The sequence below is a fragment of the Bombina bombina genome, chromosome 2 (assembly GCF_027579735.1).
Source record: "Bombina bombina isolate aBomBom1 chromosome 2, aBomBom1.pri, whole genome shotgun sequence".
In the NCBI taxonomy this organism is placed as follows: Eukaryota; Metazoa; Chordata; class Amphibia; order Anura; family Bombinatoridae; genus Bombina; species Bombina bombina.
This window is the reverse complement of record NC_069500.1, coordinates 1,297,269,499-1,297,296,104: the sequence shown is the minus strand read 5'-3', so window position 1 is coordinate 1,297,296,104 and position 26,606 is coordinate 1,297,269,499. Positions and strand designations below refer to the sequence as shown.

The window sequence follows — 26,606 nt, the reverse complement described above, 5'->3', positions numbered from 1 at the left end:
ATATGTCACTAGCTCATGGACTCTTGCCAATTACATGAAAGAAAGGAATATAGCTGCATCCCGTTCTAAAGGGATTAATTGTAAATCCAATCAGGATGGTAGTTCCAGGACTTGCAAACGAGAGTGCATCTGGAAAGTGCAGACAGAGTATATTATTTCCTTCTTCAATTTAAGGAAGTTTACTATGAAATCTTGTGAGATTTCAGTGAAATTTCATAAGATCACAGTAAAGCAAAAGTGTGACATCAGCACTGATGAAGCTGATTGGCTGCTGTTTTTTTTTCCAAAATGCAGGTGACAATATACAGCATAACTGTTGACATAGCACTTACTTTTGTGAGCTGAATACATTTTGAGGTAAAATATCTTCCTTTTTACCTTGAGATGTTCAGGTGATAGTTTCTTGTTAGCTTTATACAGTTACACTGCATCATACTATGTCCTTTTAACACAGGTCGAAAGCTAATGTTTTAACATCTACTGTTCCTGAAATTGATGTCTTTAGTGAATAGTTCTTTAAGCCTCATTTGATTGACAGGCTTTAAAAAGCAAATCACATATCATCGTGTCAATGCTGGCATTGCTGAAATTAATCCTTTGATACATTACTGAGGTATCAAACAAAACATTTTTAAATTCTTTTTTTTTTTTTCGGTAAGTCATAAAATTTTAGACAACATCCATAGCATGCTACGGTCGTTCTTTTGAAAAGTCCTTTTCACCAGGACTTGTGGAGCCTAGCAATTTGAAATGGGAAAAATACAGCTGTGTGGTTAGATTCACATGTTTAGTTTATCACTTTTATTAATAATTTGCAATATATTAGTCACATTTATTTAAAACAAAACTTACTTTTATTGCCTACCAGGGCAACGAATGGCTGTGTTTCAGATTCTTCATTTACTTTCTTTACCATGGAGAACCAGTCTTCTATATTCTCAAAACTCTGGTAATTTGTGATATCATAAACCAAAAGGACCCCCTAAAAAATCCAAATGTAAGAATTATGAAAGCTAGTTATACAAATGAAAGTACCATTAAACACAGTAGACGTACATAATAAATAAGAGCATGATAAAAAAGAGACAAAATAGCACAGTTTTTTTTTCTTAAAAATTTCCAAATTTACTTAAATCTGCCAGCCCCCTGAATCATGTTACAACCATCAGCCAATCACAAATTCATATACATACTGTATAGCAAAAAATCCTTGCACACAATATAATCAAGACTTGAATCCGAGAGAAATTCATAAAAACAAAAACTGTATTTCCAAGGTAAAAAAATCAGATTTAATAGCAGAAAGTCAAACGTATTTCATCATCAGTGACGTAACTTTCTCGATGACTCATATGTTAGACAGCCGGTAAGCTGATTTATAGGGCTCTTTATCACACCCTCTTTTAACCTTATGTCCAGCACCCCACAAAATGTACATTACTAACCGGTCTGTATAAGCATGTTACTCATAGATTATATATTGCTGTATATAAATATAAACAGTTATACCTCAAGCATTATACAATTAATATATAACTTTAAACAATGACAGCAATATTAAATATAGTGTTAATTTAAACCAACAATCAACTGTATCATAGTCATGGAAACCTCTTATGATTGGTTAGGGTAATACATACCTCCCAACATTTCAAAATTCAAAAGAGGGACACCCCCCCCCCTGCAAAAAAAATGAAATGTGGTGGGCGGGGCTTAAAAGATCATAAGACCACAGTAATAAAAATAAAATTCTAAGTAAAGTCATATATTTTAATACACTTAGGCAGCAAATCAAACACAAGCTCAAACCACTGGTATGGCTATGCGAGCGCTGTATTTAATTAGCCTTTTCAAAGACATTGCTAAATATTTTTATCTTAATTGCACATTTATTAATAAATTCTTTAAAACTACTCTCTGCATTCCCCATTAATATTCTAGATTCTGGCCTTTAAAGTCAGCAAAAATGCACAGTAGCACGCTACATAGCATACACTTACACATGCAGATACACACACACACACACTACATAGCATACACTTATACATGCAGATACACACACACTACATAGCATACACTTATACATGCAGATACACACACAATACATAGCATACACTTACACATGCAGATACACACACACACACACACTACATAGCATACACTTATACATGCAGATACACACACACTACATAGCATACACTTACACATGCAGATACACACACACTACATAGCATACACTTATACATGCAGCATACACTTATACATGCAGATACACAGACACTACATAGTATACACTTATACATGCAGACACACACACACTACATAGCATACACTTATACATGCAGATACACACTTATACATGCAGATACACATACACACACTACATAGCTTACATTTATACATGCAGACACACACACACTACATAGCATAAACTTATACATACAGATACACACACACAGTTATGGATACAGATAGACACACACACTACATCATATATGGGTATCTGTAATTCATTGTATGGGGTCCTGGGGTTGGCAAGCACATTAGCTGGCAGTCTGCGGCTGCCACTGTTCATTACACTGTTCGTTACCCTGGTATTAGCACTGCTCAATGTATAAAACTGAAGGCATGCTAGTATTATCACCAGGGGTTAGATATCATCATTACCAGAGGTAGGTTAGAGAGGTCACCATTACCCGTGGTCAGAGTGTATACAGCCTTCTTACTCCTGCTTAACCCACACACCATTCCTTTTCCACAGGGAATATAACAGGTATCTAACCATGTGAGAGCAAAGCCAGCTGCTTCTGAGTATGGGCCCAATAGAATTTAAAAAAAAAAAAAAAAAAAATTTAAATGCCTGGGGCAAATCGGGACAGATGGCTAGCAACTCGGGACAGAGGGACAGACCCCTAAAATCGGGACTGTCCCGCGAAAATCGGGACAGTTGGGGGATATGGGTATTAAAAAGTACATGAATCTCATACATGCCTAAGCAGACATATCAAAAAATTCTGAACACTTGCTCTAAGCATTTGATACTGACAAAAATGTCAATTATACTACATAGCAAAAGTATGCACTTCCAACAGTTGACACATTAGTACCATTTTATGTATGTTTCCATTTATATTAAAGAATCAATCCACAAATAGTTTTACATCCCATTCACTATTTAGTCCTACAGGTATCCTAGTCCCTAATTGGAAAATTCAATATACCTCTTGTTGTTTTAATGACTTATCTCTGTTACCTCCTCTAGGATGTATTTGGACATGTCCGATGCCCTGTACAGACAATAGGGATCTGTTAGATACATTATATTTGCGAAAAACATAATTTATGTAAGAACTTACCTGATAAATTAATTTATTTCATATTGGCAAGAGTCCATGAGCAAGTCACGTATGGGATATACAATCCTACCAGGAGGGGCAAAGTTTCCCAAACCTCAAAATGCCTATAAATACACCCCTCACCACACCCACAATTCAGTTTAATGAATAGCCAAGTAGTGCGGTGAAAAAGAAAGGAGTAAAAAGCATCAACAAAGGATTTTGGAAATAATTGTGCTTTATACAAAAAAAATCATAACCACCATAAAAAAGGGTGGGCTTTATGGACTCTCGCCCATATGAAAGAAATTAATTTATCTGTTAAGTTCTTACATAAATTATGTTTTCTTTCATGTAATTGGCAAGAGTCCATGAGCTAGTGACGTATGGGATAGCAATACCCAAGAAGTGGAGAGGGAGGGATAAAATAATAACAGCCATTTTGCTAAAAAAAATTAATTCACAACCCAAATATAAAAGTTTATTCTCATAAATGAAAGGAAAAAAAATTAAATCATAAGCAGAAGAATCAAACTGAAACAGCTGCCTGAAGTACTTTTCTACCAAAAACTGCTTTCGAAGAAGCAAAATACATCAAAATGGTAGAATCTAGTAAATGTATGCAAAGAAGACCAGGTTGCTGCTTTGCAAATCTGATCAACTGAAGCTTCATTCTTAAAAGCCCACAAAGTGAAGACTGACCTAGTAGAATGAGTTGTAATTCTCTGAGGCGGGGCCTGACCCGACTCCAAATAAGCAAGATGAGTCAAAAGCTTTAACCACGATGCCAAAGAAACGGCAGAAGCCTTCTGACCTTTCCTGGAACCAGAAAGGATAACAAATAGACTATAAGTATTCCTGAAATCTTTAGAAGCTTCAACATAATATTTCAGAGCTCTACTCAAAGAATTCTTAGGATTAGGACACAAGAAAAGGACAACAATTTCTCTATTAATGTTGTTAGAATTCACAACCTTAGATAAGAATTTAAATGTAGTCCGCAAAACTACCTTATCCTCATGAAAAAACAGAAAGGAGATTCACAAGATAGAGCAAATAATTCAGAAACTCTTCTAACAGAAGAGATGACCAAAAGAAACAACACTTTCAAAGAAAGTATTTAAATGTCCAAAGAATGCAAAGGCTCAAATGGAGGAGCCTGTAAAGCCTTTAAACCAAATTAAAACTCCAAGAAGGAGAGATTGATTTAATGACAGGCTTGATATGAACCAAAGCCTGAACAAAACAATGAATATCAGGAAGCTTAGCAATCTTCCTGTGAAATAAAAACAGAAAGAGCAGACATTTGTCCCTTCAAGGAACTTGCAGACAAACCCTTATCCAAACTATCCTGAAGAAACTGTAAAATTCTAGGAATTCTAAAAAAATGCCAAGAGAATTTATGAGAGAAACACCATGAAATGTAAGTCTTCCAAACTCAATAATAAATATTTCTAGAAACAGATTTACAAGCCTGCAACAATAGTATTAATCACTGAGTCAGAGAAACCTCTATGACTAAGCACTAAGCGTTCAATTTCCATACCTTCAAATTTAATTATTTGAGATCCTGATGGAAAAATGGACGTTGAGATAGAAGGTCTGACCTTAGTGGAAGTGGCTAAGTTGGCAACTGGACATCAGAACAAGATCCGCATACCCAAACCTGTGAGGCCATACTGGAGCTACCAGCAGCACAAATGATTGCTCCATGATGATCTTGGAGATCACTCTTGGAAGAAGAACTACAGGCGGGAAAATATAAGCAGGTTAATAACACCAAGGAAGTGTCAATGCATCCACTGCTTCTGCCTGAGGATCCCTGGACCTGGACAGGTACCTGGGAAGTTTTTTTTGTTTAGATGAGATGCCATCAGATCTATTTATGGAAGCCCACGCATCTGAACAATTTGAGAAAACACATCTGGGTGGAGAGACCATTCTCCCGGATGTAAAGTCTGACCACTGAGGTAATCTGCTTCCCAATTGTCTATACCTGGGATATGAACAGCAGAAATTAGACAGGAGCTGGATTCCGCCCAAACAAGTATCCAAGATAGTTCTTTCATAGCTTGGGGACTGTGAGTCCCACCCTGATGAGTGACATATGCCACAGTTGTGACATTGTCTGTCTGAAAACAAATGAATGGTTCTCTCTTCAACAAAGGCCAAAATTGAAGAGCCCTGAGAATCGCACGGAGTTCCAAAATATTGATTGGTAATCTCGCCTCTTGAGATTTCCAAACTCCTTGTGCTGTCAGAGATCCCCAAACAGCTCCCCAACCTGAAAGACTTGCATCTGTTGTGATCACAGATCAGTTTGGACGAACAAAATATGCCCCTAGAATTATACGATGGTGATCTAACCACCAAGTCAGAGAAAGTCGAACATTGGGATTTAAGTATATTAATTGTGATATCCTTGTATCATCCCTGCACCATTGGTTCAGCATACAAAGCTGGAGAGGTCTCATATGAAAACGAGCAAAGGGGATTGCATCCGATGCTGCAGTAATGAGACCTAAAACTTCCATGCACATAGCTACTTAAGGGAATGACTGAGACTGAAGGTTCCGACAGGCTGCAACCAATTTCAATCGTCTCTTGTCTGTTAGAGACAAAGTCATGGACACTGAATCCATCTGGAAACCTAAAAATGTTACCGTTGTCTGAGGAATCAAAGATCTTTTTGGTAAATGATCCTCCAACCATGTCTTCGAAGAAACAACACTAGTTGATTTGTGTGAGATTCTGCAGAACATAAAGACTGAGCGAGTACCAAGATATCGTCCAAATAAGGAAATACTGCAGTACCCCGCTCTCTGATTACAGAGAGTAGGTCACCTAGAACCTTTGAAAAGATTATTGGAGCTGTCGCTAGGCCAAAAGGAAGAGCAACAAATTGGTAATGCTTGCCTAGAAAAGAGAATTCCAGGAACTGATAGTGATCTGGATGAATCGGAATATGAAGATATGCATCCTGTAAGTCTATTGTGGATATATAATGCCCTTGCAGAACAAAAGGCAGAATAGTCCTTATAGTCACCATTTTGAAAGTTGGTACTCTTACATATTGATTCGATCGAACATCTTTAGATCCAAAACTGGTCTGAATGAATTTTCTTTCTTTGGAAAAATGAATAGATTTGAATAAAACCCCAGACCCTATTCCTGAAACAGAACTGGCACGATTACCCCTGACAACTCCAGGTCTGAAACACACTTCAGAAAAGCCTGATCCTTTACTGGGTTTACCGGAATGCGTGAGAGAAAAAATCTTCTCACAGGCGGTCTTACTCTGAATCCTATTCTGTACCCCTGAGAGACAATACTCTGGATCAATTCGGTCCAAAATCATTGGATCCGGCCTTAATGGAAGTGGCCAAGGTTGGCAACTGGATATCCGAACAAGATCTGCATACCAAAACCTGTGATGCCATGCTGGAGCCACCAGCACAAACGATTGTTTCATGATGATTTTGAAGATCACTCGTGGAAGAAAAACTAAAGGCGGGAAAAAATATAAGCAGGTTGATAACACCAAGGAAGTGTCAACATATCCACTGCTTCCACCTGAGGATCCCTGGACCTGAACAGGTACCTGGAAAGTTCCTTGGTTAGATGAGAAGCCATCAGGTCTATTTCTGAAAGACTCCACATCTGAACAACCTGAGAAAAAACATCTGGATGGAGGGACTACTCCCCCAGATGTAAAATCTGATGGCTGAAATAATCCGCTTCCCAATTGTCTATACCTGGGATATTAACCACAGAAATTAGACAGGACCTGGAATCCGCCCAAGCAAGTATCCGGGATACTTCTTTCATAGCTTAAGGACTATGAGTACCATCCTGATGATTGACAAATGCCACAGTTGTGATATTGTCTGTCTGAAAACAAATGAACGGTTCTCTCTTCAACAGAGGCCAAATCTGAAGAGCCCTGAAAATCGCACGGAGTTCCGAAATATTGATTGGTAATCTCGCCTCTTGAGATTTCCAAACCCCTTGTGCTGTCAGACATCCCCAACCACCTAGTCAGAGGGAGTCGAAAATTGGGATTTAAGGATATAAATTGTGATATCCTTGAAAACCCTGCACCATTGGTTCAGCACACAAAGCTGGAGAGGTCTCATGTGAAAACGAGCAAAGGAGATCACGTCCGATGCGACCTAAAACTTCAGTGCACATAGCTACTGAAGGGAAAGACTGAGACTGAAGGTTCCGACAGGCTGCAACCAATTCAAAACGTCTCTTGTCTGTTAGAGACAGAGCCATGGACACTGAATCTATCAGGAAACCTAAAAAGGTGACCCTTGTCTGAGGAATCAAAGAGCTTTTTAGTAAATTGATCCTCCAACCATGTTTTCGAAGAAACAACACTAGTTGATTTGTGTAAGATTCTGCAGAAAATAAAGACTGAGCTAATACCAAGAAATCGTCCAAATAAGGAAACACCGCAATATCCTGCTCTCTGATTACAGAGAGTAGGGAACCAAGAACCTTAGAAAAGATTCTTAGAGCTGTCGCTAGGCCAAAAGGAAGAGCGACAAATTGGTAAAGCTTGTCTAGAAAAGAGAATCTCAGAAACTGAAAATGAACTGGATGAATCAGAATATGAAGCTATGCACCCTGTAAGTCTATGGTGCCCTTACTGAAGGCAGAATAGTCCTTATAATCACCATTTTGAAAGTTCGTACTCTTACATAATGATTAAAAAAAAATTCAGATCCAGAACTGGCCTGAATGAATTTTCTTTCTTTGGGACAATGAATAGATTCGAATAAAACCCCAAACCCTGTTCCTGAAACGGAACTGGCGTGATTACCCCTGAAACTCCAGGTCTGAAACACACTTCATGAAAGCCTGAGTCTTTACTGGATTTGTTGGAATGTGTGAGAAAATATCTTCACACAGGAGGTCGAACTCTGATTCTATTTGGTACCCCTGAGAAATCTTAATCTGACCCCTACCAGCTGAGCTGGAATGAGGGCCGCACCTACATGAGGACTTAGGGGCTGGCTTTGGTTCCTTAAAAGGCTTGGATTTAATCCAATTCGAAGAAAATTTCCAATTGGAAACAGATTCCTTGGGGGAAGGAATAGATTTCTGTTCCTTATTTAGTCGAAAGGAACGAAAACAGTTAAAAGCTTTAGATTTACCCTTAAGTCTTATCCTAAGGCAAAAACTCCCTTCCCCCAGTGACAGTTGAGATAATCAAATACAACTGAGAGCCAAATAACTTATTACCTTGGAAAGAAAGAGATAGCAATCTGGACTTAGAACTCATGTCAGCATTCCAAGATTTAAGCCACAAAGCTCTTCTAGCTAAAATAGAGAAAGACATAGATTTAACATCAATTTTGATAATATCAAAAATGGCATCACAAATAAACTGATTAGCATGTTGAAGCAAGCGAACAATGCTAGACAAATCATAATCCAATTCATGTTGCGCTAATTTCCAACCAAAAAGTTGATGCAGCTGCAACATCAGCCAAAGAAAATGCAGGTCTGAGAAGATGACCCAAATATAAATAGGCTTTCTTTAGCTAAGATTCAAGTTTCCTATCTAAAGGATCTTAAAAAAGAAGTACTATCTTCCATAGGAATAGAAGTACACTAAGAGTAGAGATCTCCAATGTAAATGCTGGCAAAGGATACAATTCTTTTTTAAAAAACCTATAAAGAAGGAATAAAAGAAGTACCAGGCCTATTCCATTCCTTAGAAATCATAACAAAAATAGCATCAGGAACTGGAAAAACCTCTGGAAAATGAAAATATTTGGTGCCAAGTATGACGCACAAACAAATTTTTTGGCGCTAACAACATCCGGAAATGACACACTTGTGTCATTGAAGACGCAACCTTGTGAAAGGACTCGGTGTCAACAAAGATGCAGGAAATGACGAATTTGCGTCATCGAACGTAACTTCACACCAAAAAAATCTCGCGCCAAAAATGATGCAATATACTTTGGCATTTTGCACCCTCGCGAGCCTAATTCTGCCCACAAATTTAAAATGACAGTCAATTGAAAAAGACTATACCCCAGGTAAGAATTGCATTTCCCAGATATGAAACTGACAGTCTGCAAAAAGGAAATATACTGAAACCTGAATCATGGCAAATATAAGTACAATACATATATTTAGAACTTTATATAAATACATAAAGTGCCAAACCATAGCTGATAGTGTCTTAAGTAATGAAAACATACTTACCAAAAGACACCCATCCACATATAGCATGCCAATATCATGAGAGCAAGTGAAATTCTATTGGCTAATTTGAATAGCCAATAAAATTTTACTTGCTCTCATCCTTTTGGCTAATTTAAACAGCCAATTGGATTTGAGTAGCTTTCATCCTATTGTCTGATTTGAATTGGAAGAATCAAATCAGCCAATAGGAATTCTTAGGGGACGCCATCTTTAATCGCGTACCTTGAATTCACTATTCAGTGTACGGCTGAGATCGTATGAAGAGGATCCTCCACGCTCCATGGCTCCGCGGTCGCCTGTCTTAAGTTCCAGAGTCGCCGGTCTTCAGCTCTGCTCCGCGCAGGATGTTCCTGGAAGAAGAGGTTGCGCTTGGAAGAAGACTTCACCACCGGACTTTAGGAACCGTGAGTACCAACCTGGGGGTTAGATTTAGGATTTTTAAAGGTTTTTTTTTGTGGGGATTTGTTTTATTTAGATTAGGGATCAGCAGAAAAAGAGCTAAATGCCCTTTTAAGGGCAATGCCCAAACAAATGCCCTTTTCAGGGCAATGGATAGTTTAGGTTTTTTAGTGTTAGGTTCTTTTAATTGGGGGGGTTTGGTGGGTGGGGGGTACTGTTAGGGGGGCTTTGTGTATTTTCTTGAAAAAGAGCCGATTATCTTGGGGCAATGCCCTGCAAAAAGCCCTACTGGTAGCTAGGGCTACTGGTACCTTATTCTTAGAGTAGGGGGTGTTTTTATTTGGGGGGGTCTTTTTTATTTTCATAGGGATTAGGTTTAATTTTGTTAACTTTGGTAATTTGATTTTTTATTTTATGTAATGTTAGCCTTTTTTATTTTTGTAAACCTACAGCCAGATTACGAGTTTTGCGTTAGGAGGTATGCGGGTGTAACAAGCAGTTTTTTCTCACCGCTCACTTACCTGCAGAGCTGGTATTACAGGTTTTTACAAACCCGGTGTTAAAAGGCAAGAAGTGAGTGCTAAGCAAAATTGAGCTCCTTACCGCACTCCAATAACAGCGCTGCTTAAGCCAGCGGTAAGCTGGTCGTACGTGCTCGTGCACGATTTCCCCATAGGAATCAACGGGGAGAGCCGGCTGAGAAAAAGTCTAACACCTGCCAAAAAGCAGCTTACAACTCAGTAACGCAGCTCCATTGATTCCTATGGGGAAATAAAAGTTATGTTTACACCTAACACCCTAACATGAACCCCAAGTCTTACACTTAACTAACCCCTAATCTGCCGCCCCTGACATCATCGCCACCTACATTATATTTATTAACCCCTAATCTCCCTCCCCCAATGTCGCTGCAAACTAACTACACTCATTAACCCCTAATCTGCCGTCCCCAACGTCACCGCCACTATAATAAACATATTAACCCCTAAACCACCGCACTCCAGCCTCACAAACATTAGTTAAATATTATTAATAACCCCTAATCTGCCATCCCTAACATCACCGCCACCTACCTACATTTATTAACCCCTAATCTGCCACCCCCAATGTCGCCGCCACTATACTAAATGTATTAACCCCTAAACCTAAGTCTAACCCTAACACCCCCTAACTTAAATATAATTACAATAAATCTAAATAAAAATTAATATTATTACCTAAATAATTTCTATTTAAAACTAAATACTTACCTATAAAATAAACCCTAAGCTAGCTACAATATAACTAATAGTTACATTGTAGCTATCTTAGGGTTTATTTTTATTTTACAGGCAAGTTTGTATTTATTTTAACTAGGTAGAATAGTTACTAAATAGTTATTAACTATTTAATAACTACCTAGCTAAAATAAATACAAAAGTACCTGTAAAATAAAACCTAACCTAAGTTACACTAACACTACAATTAAATAACTTAGCTAAATTAAATACAATTAAATAAAGTACATACAATTAGATAAAGTACAAAAAAAACAATAAATTACAGAAAATAATAAACAAATTAAAAGATATTTAAACTAATTACACCTAATCTAATAGCCCTATCAAAATAACCCCCCTCCCAAAATAAAAAAAAAACCCTAGCCTAAACTATCAATAGCCCTTAAAAGTAATCAGCTCTTTTACCTGTAAAAAAAAAAAAATACAAACAACCCCCCCAACAGTAAAACCCACCACCCACACAACCAACCCCCCAAAGAAAATACTATCTAAAAAAACCTAAGCTCCCCATTGCCCTGAAAAGGGCATTTGGATGGGCATTGCCCTTAAAAGGGCAGTTAGCTCTATTGCAGGCCCAAACCCTAACCTAAAAATAAAACCCACCCAATACACCCTTAAAAACAACCTAACACTAACCGCATGAAGACTGACTTACTGTTCTGAAGACCGGACATCCATCCTCAAGGAAGCGGCAGAAGTCTTCATCCAACCGGGCCGAAGTCCTCAACGAAGCCAGGAGAAGTCTTCATCCAAGCCGGGCGAAGTGGTCCTCCAGACGGGCAGAAGACTTCATCCAGACAGCATCTTCTATCTTCATCCATCCGACGCGGCGTGGGTCCATCTTCAAGACATCCGACGCGGAGCATCCTCTTCATCCGGAGTCTTCTTACTGAATAACGGTTCCTTTAAATGATGTCATCCAAGATGGCGTCCCTTAGATTCCGATTGGCTGATAGAATTCTATCAGCCAATCGGAATTAAGGTAGAAAAAATCCTATTGGCTGATTCAATCAGCCAATAGGATTGAGCTTGCATTCTATTGGCTGTTAATAGGGTAAATAGGTTTATTGGGATTTAGTCATTTTGCGGTTTAGGGGTTAATAGGTTTATTGCGATGTGGGGGTTTTGCAGTTTAGGGGTTAATAGGGTAATTAGGTTTATTGCAATGTGGAGATTTTGCAGTTTAGGGGTTAACAGGGTAATTAGGTGTACTGCGATGTGGGTGGTTGACGGTTAAGGGGTTATTCATTTTAGTTTTACTTGCAATTTTTTGGGGATGGTGGAAATATAGGTAAAGAACGGTTAGGTTTATTATTGGGAGGCGGCTCAGTCTACACATTACTTATAAAGTCACAATGCATAGTGTTTAACAATTGGTTAAAAACAAAAAATGACCAGGGACTTAGATAAATTATATGTATATTTCAGAATTAGACAAACACAAAATTAAAAAACAACACAAATTTTTTTTTAAAAGGGACGTCTCCCTATAATTTCACAAATACACTTGTATTAATAAAATCAATATATATAAGGATACCAGAGTGCAATAGTGGTAGATACTGTAATGTTTCAAAATAGTTCACTCCTTAGGACATTGTCGTTTATCGGATAATGTCTATATTTAGTCTCAGATGTCAGGTCTACAAAACTCTTGATAGCCGGTCTATATTATATTTGCAGGTATAAACATCTGCACTTTATCTGAGATTTATCAAGTTAAAACGTCTTACATTTATGGTAACACTTTACCGGTAGCCGATCTCTGTCAAGTGTGCTTCGTGGGTGTTCCTCGAGATCTCGGCGTGTGACGTCACAGTTTCCTGATCAGGGTCTCGTCTCTACCCAGCCAACCAGAACCTCCGTGGGTTCCGGTCTATTTATCTGCTGTTGTCCGGTCCGTTTCTTAATGCTTGGATTATAGTTGGAGATTGCTCTTAATGCTCTGCATGCAACCTCTGTTGATGCTATCCGCCAGGGGATAGAAAAAGATAGAATTACAACCCGGGTTGACAACCTTTTCTCTGTCTGATGATGGTTCAATATGTGGTACTAGTGTTTTCTCAGCGCCCTTACTTCTTCTCTAAAGTTTGCCTAATTTCTATTGTAACAGTCTGAAGGATCTGTTATTTAGTTAAGGTGTCTGATACCCTACACTAAGCGCACTTCTATTACCCACTACCTCACAATGCATAGTGACTGTATAAATAATGTAGACACTGACATTTTTATTAAAGAGACAGTCAAGTCCAAAAAAACCTTTCATGATTCAGATGTAATTTTAAACAACTTTCCAATTTAGTTTTAACACCAATTTTGCTTTGTTCTCTTGGTACTCTTAGTTGAAAGCTAAACCTAGGAGGTTCATATGCTAATTTCTTAGCCCTTGAAGGCCGCCTCTAATCTAAATGCATTTTGATAGTTTTTCACCACTAGAGGGCATTAGTTCATGTATTTCATATAGATAACATTGAGCTCATGCTTGTGAATTTACCATGGAGACAGCTCTGATTGGCTAAAATACAAGTCTGTCAAAAGAACTGAAATAAAGGGGCAGTCTGCTGAGGCTTAGATACAAGGTAATTACAGAGGTAAAACGTGTATAATTATAACTGTGTTGGTTATGCAAAACTGGGGAATTGGTAATTAAGGGATTATCTATCTTTTAAAACAACAACAATTCTGGTGTTGACTGTGCCTTTAATGCTTATTTTTACTGTGTCAGTATCTACATTATTGATACAGTAACTATGCATTGATACAGTATAAATTATGTGTGGGTGGAGTTATGGAAATTGCCGATCGTAACATCCGAAAATATTTTACGGGGATAGGAATTAAGATATACGTCAGTGTCAATCAAACACTGCATGTGTTGTTTCTACATCTGTAGTTGGAAAAATAATTAGACTGCCCTCTGGGCAGGCTTATCGACTTGTAAGATATATAAAGAAAAAACAAAATTTATGCTTACCTGATAAATGTATTTCTCTTGTGGTGTATCCAGTCCACGGGTTCATCCATTACTTGTGGGATATTCTCCTTTCCAACAGGAAGCTGCAAGAGGACACCCACAGCAGAGCTGTCTATATAGCTCCTCCCCTAACTGCCACCCTGAGTCATTCGACCGAAGACAAGCAAGAACAAAAGGAGAAACTATAGGGTGCAGTGGTGACTGTAGTTTAAAAATAAAAAACACCTGCCTTAAAATGACAGGGCGGGCCGTGGACTGGATACACCACAAGAGAAATAAATGTATCAGGTAAGCATAAATTTTGTTTTCTCTTGTAAAGGTGTATCCAGTCCACGGGTTCATCCATTACTTGTGGGATACCAATACCAAAGCTTTAGGACACGGATGAAGGGAGGGACAAGGCAGGAAACTTAAACGGAAGGCACCACTGCCTGTAAGACCTTTCTCCCAAAAATAGCCTCCGAAGAAGCAAAAGTATCAAATTTATAGAACTTAGAAAAGGTATGAAGCGAAGACCAAGTCGCCGCCTTACAAATCTGTTCAACAGAGGCCTCATGTTTAAAAGCCCATGTGGAAGCTACTGCTCTAGTAGAATGAGCTGTAATTCTTTCAGGAGGCTGCTGGCCAGCAGTCTCATAAGCTAAGCAAATTATGCTTCTTAGCCAAAAGGAAAGAGAAGTTGCCGAAGCCTTTTGGCCTCTCCTCTGTCCAGAGTAGACAACAAACAAAGCAGATGTTTGACGAAAATCTTTCGTAGCTTGTAAATAAAACTTTAAAGCACGAACCACATCAAGATTGTGTAATAGACGTTCCTTCTTTGAAAAAGGATTAAGACATAGGGAAGGAAGAACAATCTCCTGATTGAAATTCTTATTAGATACCACCTTAGGCAGAAACCCAGGTTTGGTACGTAACACTACCTTATCTGCATGGAAAATCAGATAAGGGGAATCACACTGTAAAGCAGATAACTCCAAAACTCTTCGAGCCGAGGAGATAGCTACTAAAAATAGAACTTTCCAAGATAAAAGCTTAATATCTATGGAATGCAAAGGTTCAAACGGAACCCCTTGAAGAACTTTAAAAACTAAATTTAAACTCCATGGCGGAGCAACAGGTTTAAACACAGGCTTGATTCTAACTAAAGCCTGACAAAACGCCTGAACGTCGGGAGCCTCAGCCAGACATTTGTGCAAAAGAATAGACAGAGCAGAAATCTGTCCCTTTAAGGAACTAGCTGACAATCCCTTCTCCAATCCTTCTTGGAGAAAAGATAATATCCTAGGAATCCTGACCTTACTCCATGAGTAACCCTTGGATTCACACCAATGAAGATATTTACACCATATCTTATGATAGATTTTCCTGGTGACAGGCTTTCGAGCCTGAATTAAGGTATCAATGACTGATTCGGAAAAACCACGCTTTGATAGAATCAAGCGTTCAATCTCCAAGCAGTCAGACGTAGAGAAATTAGATTTGGATGTTTGAAGGAACCTTGAAGTAGAAGGTCCTGCCTTAGCGTCAGAGTCCATGGTGGAAAGGATGACATGTCCACCAGATCTGCATACCAAGTCCTGCGTGGCCACGCAGGGGCTATCAAGATCACCGAAGCTCTCTCCTGCTTGATCTTGGCAATCAGACGAGGGAGCAGAGGAAACAGTGGAAACACATAAGCCAGGCTGAAGGACCAGGGCGCTGCTAGAGCATCTATCAGCGCTGCCTTGGGATCCCTGGACCTGGACCCGTAACAAGGAAGCTTGGCGTTCTGACAAGACGCCATGAGATCCAGTTCTGGTTTGCCCCAAAGTTGGATCAACTGGGCAAATACCTCCGGATGGAGCTCCCACTCCCCCGGATGAAAAGTCTGCCGACTTAGAAAATCTGCCTCCCAGTTCTCTACTCCTGGGATATGGATAGCTGAGAGATGGCAAGAGTGAACCTCTGCCCATAGAATTATCTTTGAAACCTCCAACATTGCCAGGGGGCTCCTTGTTCCCCCCTGATGGTAGATATAGGCTACAGTTGTGATGTTGTCCGACTGAAATCTGATGAACCTGACCTGAGGCCAAGCCTGAAGAGCATTGAATATCGCTCTTAGTTCCAGAATGTTTATCGGAAGGAGGGCCTCCTCCTGAGTCCACGAACCCTGAGCCTTCAGGGAGTTCCAGACTACACCCCAGCCCAGAAGGCTGGCATCTGTCGTTACTATAGTCCATTCTGGCCTGCAAAAAAAACTCATTCCCTTGGACAGATGGACCCGAGATAGCCACCAGAGAAGAGAATCCCTGGTCTCTTGATCCAGATTTAGTAGAGTGGACAAATTTGTGTAATCCCCATTCCACTGATAGAGCAGGCAAAGTTGCAGTTGTCTGAGATGTAGGCGGGCAAACGGAACTATGTCCATTGCCGCTACCATTAATCCGATTACCTGAGCCACTGATGGACGAGAAATGGAATAAAGAGCACGGCAGGAAGTTAGAAGTTTTGACAACCTGACCTCTGTCAGATAAATCTTCATTTCTACTGAATCTATCAGAGTTCCTAGGAAGGAAACTCTTGTGAGAGGTGAGAGAGAACTCTTTCCTTCGTTCACCTTCCACCCGTGAGACCTTAGGAATGCCAGAACAATGTCAAGATACTACAATATCTCACAGCGCTCATATAGTGTTCCTACTAGCTCCTGGGTACAAAAGGGTACCTAGCCAACCCTTAAATGTAGATTTAAAATTAAGAAAAAATAGACCTAGGAGCGCCAGATTAAGGCAGAGGAAATGCAATAAAATATACCAACGACTATAAGAGTAAAACTCTTATATCATAAAGGATAACAAGTAAACGACGTCCTAAGATTTACAAAAGGCTGACACCAATATTCCTATTGATATCTTATGTAGATAAACACAGATTTTGTATATAAATACAAATGTGATACAATTTATTACAAATGCAAATGGGATACAATTAATCACAGTTACAACTTATTGGGTAAAATCATGGATCCATGTTACAGTACATACAAATTATATAAAAAACACAATCATATAGTATAAAAAAAGATTTGTATAAAATGCAGATGGTAATAAAATGATATTGGAATAGATATAGCTGAAATGGGGTACAATATTCCCTAAACACCGTGCAAAATTGCATAAAAAACTCCAAATGTAAGGTGACAAGCTGTGGTGACAAACAATCTAATAAAAAATATATGCAAAGGATGGGTGGGGGCCCCTCACAAAACAAACAAGTGGAAGTGGTCAAAAACTGTCCATACAAAAAATATGAGAAAAAATGAAAAAATGAAGAGTCAAAAACTGTCCATACAAAAAATATGAGAAAAAATGAAAAAATGAAGAGTTGTAACTGTGATTAATTGTATCCTATTTGCATTTGTAATAAATTGTATCACATTTATATTTATATACAAAATCTGTATTTATCTACATAAGATATCAATAGGAATATTGGTGTCAGCCTTTTGTAAATCTTAGGACGTCGTTTACTTGTTATCCTTTATGATATAAGAGTTTTACTCTTATAGTCGTTGGTATATTTTATTGCATTTCCTCTGCCTTAATCTGGCGCTCCTAGGTCTATTTTTTCTTAATTTTTTCTTATTTTTTCTTAATTTTGAATGCCAGAACAATGTCCGTATGGGACCTGGCGATATGAAAAGTTGACGCCTGTATCAGGATGTCGTCTAGGTAAGGGGCTACTGCTATACCACATGATCTTAGAACCGCCAGAAGGGACCCTAGAACCTTCGTAAAGATTCTTGGTGCCGTGGCTAACCCGAAGGGAAGAGCCACAAACTGGTAATGCCTGTCTAGGAAGGCGAACCTGAGAAACTGATGATGATCCCTGTGTATCGGAATATGTAGATAAGCATCCTTTAAATCCACGGTAGTCATATATTGACCCTCCTGGATCATAGGTAGGATGGTTCGAATAGTCTCCATCTTGAAGGATGGGACCCTGAGAAATTTGTTTAGGATCTTGAGATCCAAGATTGGTCTGAAAGTTCACTCTTTCTTGGGAACTATAAACAGATTTGAATAGAAGCCCTGCCCCTGTTCCTCCTTTGGAACTGGGTGGATCACTCCCATAACTAGTAGGTCTTGAACGCAATATAAGAATGCCTCTCTCTTTATCTGGTTTGCAGATAATTGTGAGAGATGAAATCTCCCCTTTGGAGATGAAGCTTTGAAATCCAGAAGATATCCCTGGGAAACAATCTCCAGAGCCCAGGGATCCTGGACGTCTCTTGCCCAAGCCTGGGCGAAGATAGAAAAATCTGCCCCCCACTAGATCCGGTCCCGGATCGGGGGCTACTCCTTCATGCTGTCTTAGAGGCAGCAGCAGGCTTTTTGGCCTGTTTCCCCTTGTTCCAAGCCTGGTTAGGTCTCCAGACTGGCTTGGACTGGGCAAAATTTCCCTCCTGTTTTGTAGAAGAGGAAGATGAAGCTGCGCCACTCTTGAAGTTTCGAAAGGAACGAAAATTAGTCTGTTTGGTCCTTAACTTGTTGGACCTATCCTGGGGAAGGGCGTGGCCTTTTCCTCCAGTAATATCAGAAAAGATCTCCTTCAGTCCAGGCCCAAATAGGGTCTGCCCTTTGAAGGGGATCTTGAGAAGTTTAGACTTTGAAGTGACATCAGCTGACCAGGATTTAAGCCATAGCGCCCTAAGTGCCTGAATGGCAAAAACATAATTTATGCTTACCTGATAAATTTATTTCTCTTGTAGTGTATCCAGTCCACGGATCATCCATTACTTGTGGGATATTCTCCTTCCCAACAGGAAGTTGCAAGAGGATCACCCACAGCAGAGCTGCTATATAGCTCCTCCCCTCACTGCCATATCCAGTCATTTGACCGAAACAAGCCGAGAAAGGAGAAACCATAGGGTGCAGTGGTGACTGTAGTTTAATTAAAATTTAGACCTGCCTGAAAAGGACAGGGCGGGCCGTGGACTGGATACACTACAAGAGAAATAAATTTATCAGGTAAGCATAAATTATGTTTTCTCTTGTTAAGTGTATCCAGTCCACGGATCATCCATTACTTGTGGGATACCAATACCAAAGCTAAAGTACACGGATGATGGGAGGGACAAGGCAGGAACTTAAACGGAAGGAACCACTGCCTGTAGAACCTTTCTCCCAAAAACAGCCTCCGAAGAAGCAAAAGTATCAAATTTGTAACATTTGGAAAAAGTATGAAGGGAAGACCAAGTTGCAGCCTTGCAAATCTGTTCAACAGAGGCCTCATTTTTAAAGGCCCAGGTGGAAACCACAGCTCTAGTAGAATGAGCTGTAATCCTTTCAGGAGGCTGCTGTCCAGCAGTCTCATAGGCTAAACGGATTATACTCCGAAGCCAAAAAGAAAGAGAGGTTGCCGAGGCCTTCTGACCTCTCCTCTGTCCAGAGTAAACAAACAGGTTAGATGTTTGCCGAAAATCTTTAGTAGCCTATAAATAAAACTTCAAGGCACGGACTACGTCTAGATTATGCAAAAGACGTTCCTTCTTTGAAGAAGGATTAAGACATAATGATGGAACAACAATCTCTTGATTGATATTCTTGTTAGAAACCACCTTAGGTAAAAACCCAGGTTTTGTATGCAGAACAACTTTATCTGAATGAAAGATCAGATAAGGAGAATCACAATGTAAGGCAGATAACTCCGAGACTCTTTGAGCCGAGGAAATAGCCATCAGAAAAAGAACTTTCCATGAAAGAAGTTTGATATCAATAGAATGAAGGGGTTCAAACGGAACCCCTTGAAGAACTTTAAGAACCAAGTTTAAGCTCCATGGAGGAGCAACAGGTTTAAACACAGGCTTAATTCTAACTAAAGCCTGACAAAATGCCTGAACGTCTGGAACTTCTGCCAGACGCTTGTGTAAAAGAATAGACAGAGCAGAAATCTGTCCCTTTAAAGAACTAGCTGATAATCCTTTGTCCAAACCCTCTTGGAGGAAGGACAATATCCTAGGAATCCTAACCCTACTCCATGAGTAATTCTTGGATTCACACCAATGAAGATATTTACGCCATATCTTGTGGTAAATTTTCCTGGTGACAGGCTTTCATGCCTGTATTAAGGTATCAATTACTGACTCGGAGAAGCCACAATTTGATAGGATCAAGCGTTCAATCTCCAAGCAGTCAGTCTCAGAGAAAGTAGATTTGGATGATTTAAAGGACCTTGTATTAGAAGGTCTTGTCTCAGAGGCAGAGTCCATGGTGGAAAGGATGACATGTCCACTAGGTCTGCATACCAGGTCCTGCGTGGCCACGCAGGCGCTATCAATATCACCGATGCTCTTTCCTGTTTGATTTTGGCAATCAGACGAGGGAGCAGAGGAAACGGTGGAAACACATAAGCCAGGTTGAAGAACCAAGGCGCTGCTAGAGCATCTATCAGTGCCGCTTCTGGGTCCCTGGACCTGGATCCGTAACAAGGAAGCTTGGCGTTCTGGTGAGACGCCATGAGATCCAATTCTGGTTTGCCCCAACGGAGAACCAATTAAGCAAACACCTCCGGATGGAGTTCCCATTCCCCCGGATGAAAAGTCTGACGACTTAGAAAATCCGCCTCCCAGTTCTCTACACCTGGGATATGGATCGCTGACAGGTGGCAAGAGTGAGTCTCTGCCTAGCGAATTATCTTGGAGACTTCTGACATCGCTAGGGAACTCCTGGTTCCCCCTTGATGGTTGATGTAAGCCACAGTCGTGATGTTGTTCGACTGAAATCTGATGAACCTCAGTGTTGCTAGCTGAGGCCAAGCCAGAAGAGCATTGAATATTGCTCTTAACTCCAGAATATTTATTGGGAGGAGTTTCTCCTCCTGAGTCCATGAACCCTGAGCCTTCAGGGAGTTCCAGACTGCACCCCAACCTAGAAGGCTGGCATCTGTTGTTACAATTGTCCAATCTGGTCTGCGAAAGGTCATACCCTTGGACAAATGGGCCCGAGATAACCACCAGAGAAGAGAATCTCTGGTTTCCTGATCCAGATTTAGTAGAGGGGACAAATCTGTGTAATCCCCATTCCACTGACTGAGCATGCATAATTGCAGTGGTCTGAGATGCAGGCGCGCGAATGGCACTATGTCCATCGCCGCTACCATTAAGCCGATTACTTCCATGCACTGAGCCACCGTGGGGTGCGGAATGGAGTGAAGAACACGGCAAGCATTTAGAAGTTTTGATAACCTGGACTCCGTCAGGTAAATTTTCATTTCTACAGAATCTATTAGAGTCCCTAGGAAGGAAACCCTCGTGAGAGGAGATAGAGAACTCTTTTCTTCGTTCACTTTCCACCCATGCGACCTCAGGAATGCCAGAACTATCTCTGTATGAGATTTGGCAATTTGAAAGCTTGACGCCTGTATCAGGATATCGTCCAGGTAAGGAGCCACCGCTATGCCTCGCGGTCTTAGGACCGCCAGAAGTGAGCCCAGAACCTTTGTAAAAATTCTTGGGGATGTAGCCAACCCGAATGGAAGAACTACAAATTGGTAATGCCCGTCTAGAAAGGCAAACCTCAGGAACTGATGATGATTCTTGTGAATCGGAATGTGAAGGTAGGCATCCTTTAAGTCCACTGTGGTCATGTACTGACCCTCTTGGATCATGGGTAAAATGGTTTGAATAGTTTCCATCTTGAATGATGGAACTCTGAGGAATTTGTTTAGGATCTTTAAATCCAAAATTGGTCTGAAGGTTCCCTCTTTTTTGGGAACCACAAACAGATTTGAATAAAGCCCCTGTCCTTGATCCGTCCGCGGAACTGGATGGATCACTCCCATTACAAGGAGATCTTGTACGCAGCTTAGGAATGCCTCTTTCTTTATCTGGTTTGCAGATAATCCTTGTGGAGGAGAAGCTTTGAAGTCCAGAAGATATCCCTGAGATATGATTTCCAACACCCAGGGATCCTGAACATCTCTTGCCCACGCCTGGGCGAAGAGAGAGAGTCTGCCCCCTACTAGATCCGTTGTCGGATAGGGGGCCGCTCTTTCATGCTATCTTAGAGGCAGCAGCAGGCTTTCTGGCCTGCTTGCCCTTATTCCAGGACTGGTTAGGTTTCTAGGCCTGCTTGGATTGAGCAAAAGTCCCCTCTTGTTTTGAAGCAGAGGAAGTTGATGCTGCACCTGCCTTGAAATTTTGAAAGGCACGAAAATTAGACTGTTTGGCCTTTGATTTGGCCCTGTCCTGAGGAAGGGTATGACCCTTACCTCCAGTAATGTCAGCAATAATTTCTTTCAAACCAGGCCCGAATAAGGTCTGCCCCTTGAAAGGAATGTTGAGTAATTTAGACTTTGAAGTCACATCAGCTGATCAGGATTTGAGCCATAGCGCCCTACGCGCCTGGATGGCGAATCCAGAATTCTTAGCCGTTAGTTTAGTCAAATGAACAATGGCATCAGAAACAAATGAGTTAGCTAGCTTAAGTGTTCTAAGCTTGTCAACAATTTCAGTCAATGGAGCTGTATGGATGGCCTCTTCCAGGGCCTCAAACCAGAATGCCGCCGCATGCAGTGACAGGCGCAATGCATGCAAGGGGCTGTAAAATAAAACCTTGTTGAATAAACATTTTCTTAAGGTAACCCTCTAATTTTTTATCCATTGGATCTGAAAAAGCACAACTGTCCTCAACCGGGATAGTGGTACGCTTTGCTAAAGTAGAAACTGCTCCCTCCACCTTAGGGACAGTCTGCCATAAGTCTCGTGTAGTGGCATCTATTGGAAACATTTTTCTAAATATAGGAGGTGGGGAAAAGGGCACACCGGGCCTATCCCACTCCTTACTAATAATTTCTGTAAGCCTTTTAGGTATTGGAAAAACATCAGTACTCACCGGCACTGCATAGTATTTATCCAGCCTACACAATTTCTCTGGCACTGCAATTGTGTCACAGTCATTCAGAGCAGCTAATACCTCCCCAAGCAATACACAGAGGATCTCAAGCTTAAATTTAAAATTAGAAATCTCTGAATCAGGTCTCCCCGATTCAGAGACGTCACCCACAGACTGAAGCTCTCCGTCCTCAGGTTCTGCATATTGTGACGCAGTATCAGACATGGCTCTTACAGCATCTACGCGCTCTGTATCTCGTCTAACCCCAAAGCTATCGCGCTTGCCTCTCAATTCGGGCAATCTGTATAATACCTCTGACAGGGTATTATTCATGATTGCAGCCATGTCCTGCAAAGTAATCGCTATGGGCGTCCCTGAAGTACTTGGCGCCATATTAGCGTGAGTCCCTTGAGCGGGAGGCGAAGGGTCCGACACGTGGGGAGAGTTAGTCGGCATAACTTCCCCCTCAACAGACCCCTCTGGTGACAATTCTTTTATAGATAAAGACTGATCTTTACTGTTTAAGGTGAAATCAATACATTTAGTACACATTCTCCTATGGGGCTCCACCATGGCTTTTAAACATAATGAACAAGTATCCTCTGGTTCAGACATGTTTGTACAGACTAGCAATGAGATTTAAAGCAAGTTAACAAGCAATATAAAAAAATGTTACTGTGCCTTTAAGAGAAACAAATTTTGACAAAATTTGAAATAACAGTGAAAAAAGGCAGTTACACTAACAAAATTTTTACAGTGTATGTAACAAGTCAGCAGAGCATTGCACCCACTTGCAAATGGATGATTAACCCCGTAATAACAAAAACAGAATAATAAATGTCAAAAACGTTTTTTAAACACAGTCACAACAACTGCCACAGTCTACTGTGATTGTTACCCTCCTCAAACACGACTTTGAAGCCCTTTGAGCCCTTCAGAGATGTCCTGTATCATGCAGAGGGAAGCTGAATGTCTCTGTCAGTATTTTTAGCTGCACAGAAAAGCACTAAAATAGGCCCTTCCCCCTCATATTACAACAGTGGAAAGCCTCAGGAACTGTTTCTAGGCAAAAATCAAACCAGCCATGTGGAAAAAAAACTAGGCCCCAATAAGTTTTGTCACCAAACATATATAAAAACGATTAACATGCCAGCAAACGGTTTATATTACACTTTTATAAGAGTATGTATCTCTGTTAATAAGCCTGATACCAGTCGCTATCACTGCATTTAAGGCTTTACTTACATTAATTCGGTATCAGCAGCATTTTCTAGCAAATTCCATCCCTAGAAAAATATTAACTGCACATACCTTATTGCAGGAAAACCTTCACGCCATTCCCTCTCTGAAGTTACCTCACTCCTCAGAATGTGTGAGAACAGCCATGGATCTTAGTTACTTCTGCTAAGATCATAGAAAACGCAGGCAGATTCTTCTTCTAAATACTACCTGAGATAAACAGTACACTCCGGTACCATTTAAAAATAACAAACTTTTGATTGAAGTTAAAAAACTAACTATAATACACCACTCTCCTCTTACTAGGTCCATCTTTGTTGAGCGTTGCAAGAGAATGACTGGATATGGCAGTGAGGGGAGGAGCTATATAGCAGCTCTGCTGTGGGTGATCCTCTTGCAACTTCCTGTTGGGAAGGAGAATATCCCACAAGTAATGGATGATCCGTGGACTGGATACACTTAACAAGAGAAGCCTGGATTTTTAGCCGTTAGCTTGGTTAAATGAAAAACGGCGTCAGAAATAAATGAATTGGCTAACTTAAGAGCTTTAAGCCTGTCAAGGATATCATCCAACAGTGTCTCTACCTGTAAAGCCTCCTCCAGAGACTCGAACTAGAAAGCCGCTGCAGCAGTGACTGGGTCAATGCATGCAAGAGGCTGGAGAATAAAACCTTGTTGTATAAAGATTTTCTTAAGGAAACCCTCTAATTTCTTATCCATAGGATCTAGGAAAGCACAACTGTCCTCGACAGGAATAGTTGTACGCTTAGCTAGGGTAGAGACTGCTCCCTCCACCTTAGGGACCGTCTGCCACAAGTCCCGTGTAGCGGCATCTATAGGAAACATTTTCTTAAAAGCAGGAGGGGGAGAGAACGGCACACCTGGTCTATCCCATTCCTTAGTAATAATTTCTGAAAACCTCTTAGGGATTGGAAAAACATCAGTGTAAACAGGCACTGCAAAGTATTTGTCCATTTTACACAATTTCTCTGGGACTACAATGGTGTCACAGTCATCCAGAGTCGCTAAAACCTCCCTGAGCAACACGTGGAGGTCTTCAAGATCTGTTGTCAACACTCAGAAGGGATATTACCCTAAGTATAACCACACCGTTAGATGATCATGACAATGATCCAGACAGATTAGACATTCAATCTATTTTCAGAAATTTAGAAAAACTTCTTATTTCTGAAGTTAAGTATAAAGCCGAAATCTCATTTCTAAACAAATGTTTAGAACTGGACATCATTCCTAAAGGCTTGATTTTTAGAAAAGAGTGTTCATTTCAGTTAGCTGATCCAGATTTTGCAGAAAAATGGATGAATATCCTATTGGAAACTTCAAGACAACTAATGAGACTCATCATTGAATTTAAGTCATCCCTTATCTTAAAACTAGATTATGAGATTAAAGATGATGAAGTACTACTAACTAATCTGGACAGCACAGAACCAGAATCGAAAGAAATAACCGAAAGAAGAGAAACTCTAATAAAACGAGTCACGAAAACGAGAGAGGACGTAATCCAGAAAAAGATGAAGAAACTAAATAGAGAATTGGATGCCAAAAAATCGGTAGATATGGACAACACACGAGAGACCGACCCACCATATGAGGAAAGGGGGAACTGTCCACAAGACACAACAGAACAAGACAGTGAAGAGAGAACGGAAGATGTAAGAGACAACTGGACAGAGGTGAACTATAGAAAAAAGAAAAAACAGGGATACCATTCCAAAACAGGGAATGAGAGTTATGGAAGACGAAGACCGTACTTCCGGTCCCCTGTCAGGCCAAACAACAGCTACTATTCTCACACAAGAGATTCTCCATACAACAGAAGCTATATGTATAATGCACACCGGGAGGACCAACAATACCCGAGAGATTATAACAACTACAACCACCTCGAAAGGAGACCACGCTATGACAACAGAAGAAACTAGGACCAAACAAATTGGGAACATGAACCCAGGTTTGGAAATACCAGGCCATACTATGGCCACTTCCATCCACAAACTCATTATCACAGACGGCAGCACCATTATCGTGATAGAAGATCACCGTTTCCACTAGGGGACAACTATGGAAAGAGTCCATTCTTCATGGACCAAAGGAAAAATCATTCGAGGTTTGATGAAAGACCTTATGCCCATACAGGCCATAGAGAACACAATGATTACATGTATAACGGACACAGAAAAAGTTGGAAAGACGACCCTCCCTACAACCAAAATATATCCAAAGAATCACAATGGAGGAACAACCAGCAATACCCCAATGT

General features: G+C 40.3%; 1 protein-coding gene across 2 annotated transcripts in view; it reads right to left on the bottom strand.

The window, feature by feature from the left end:
* Positions 1-26,606, bottom strand: part of RAB28 (RAB28, member RAS oncogene family) — a 751,991-nt gene that overhangs the window by 383,495 nt on the left and 341,890 nt on the right. For both annotated transcript variants that reach the window (XM_053704135.1, XM_053704136.1), the window contains exon 4: positions 853-982. In XM_053704135.1, coding sequence (XP_053560110.1) covers positions 853-982 — 130 coding nt within the window. The remainder of the gene's footprint in view (positions 1-852; positions 983-26,606) is intronic.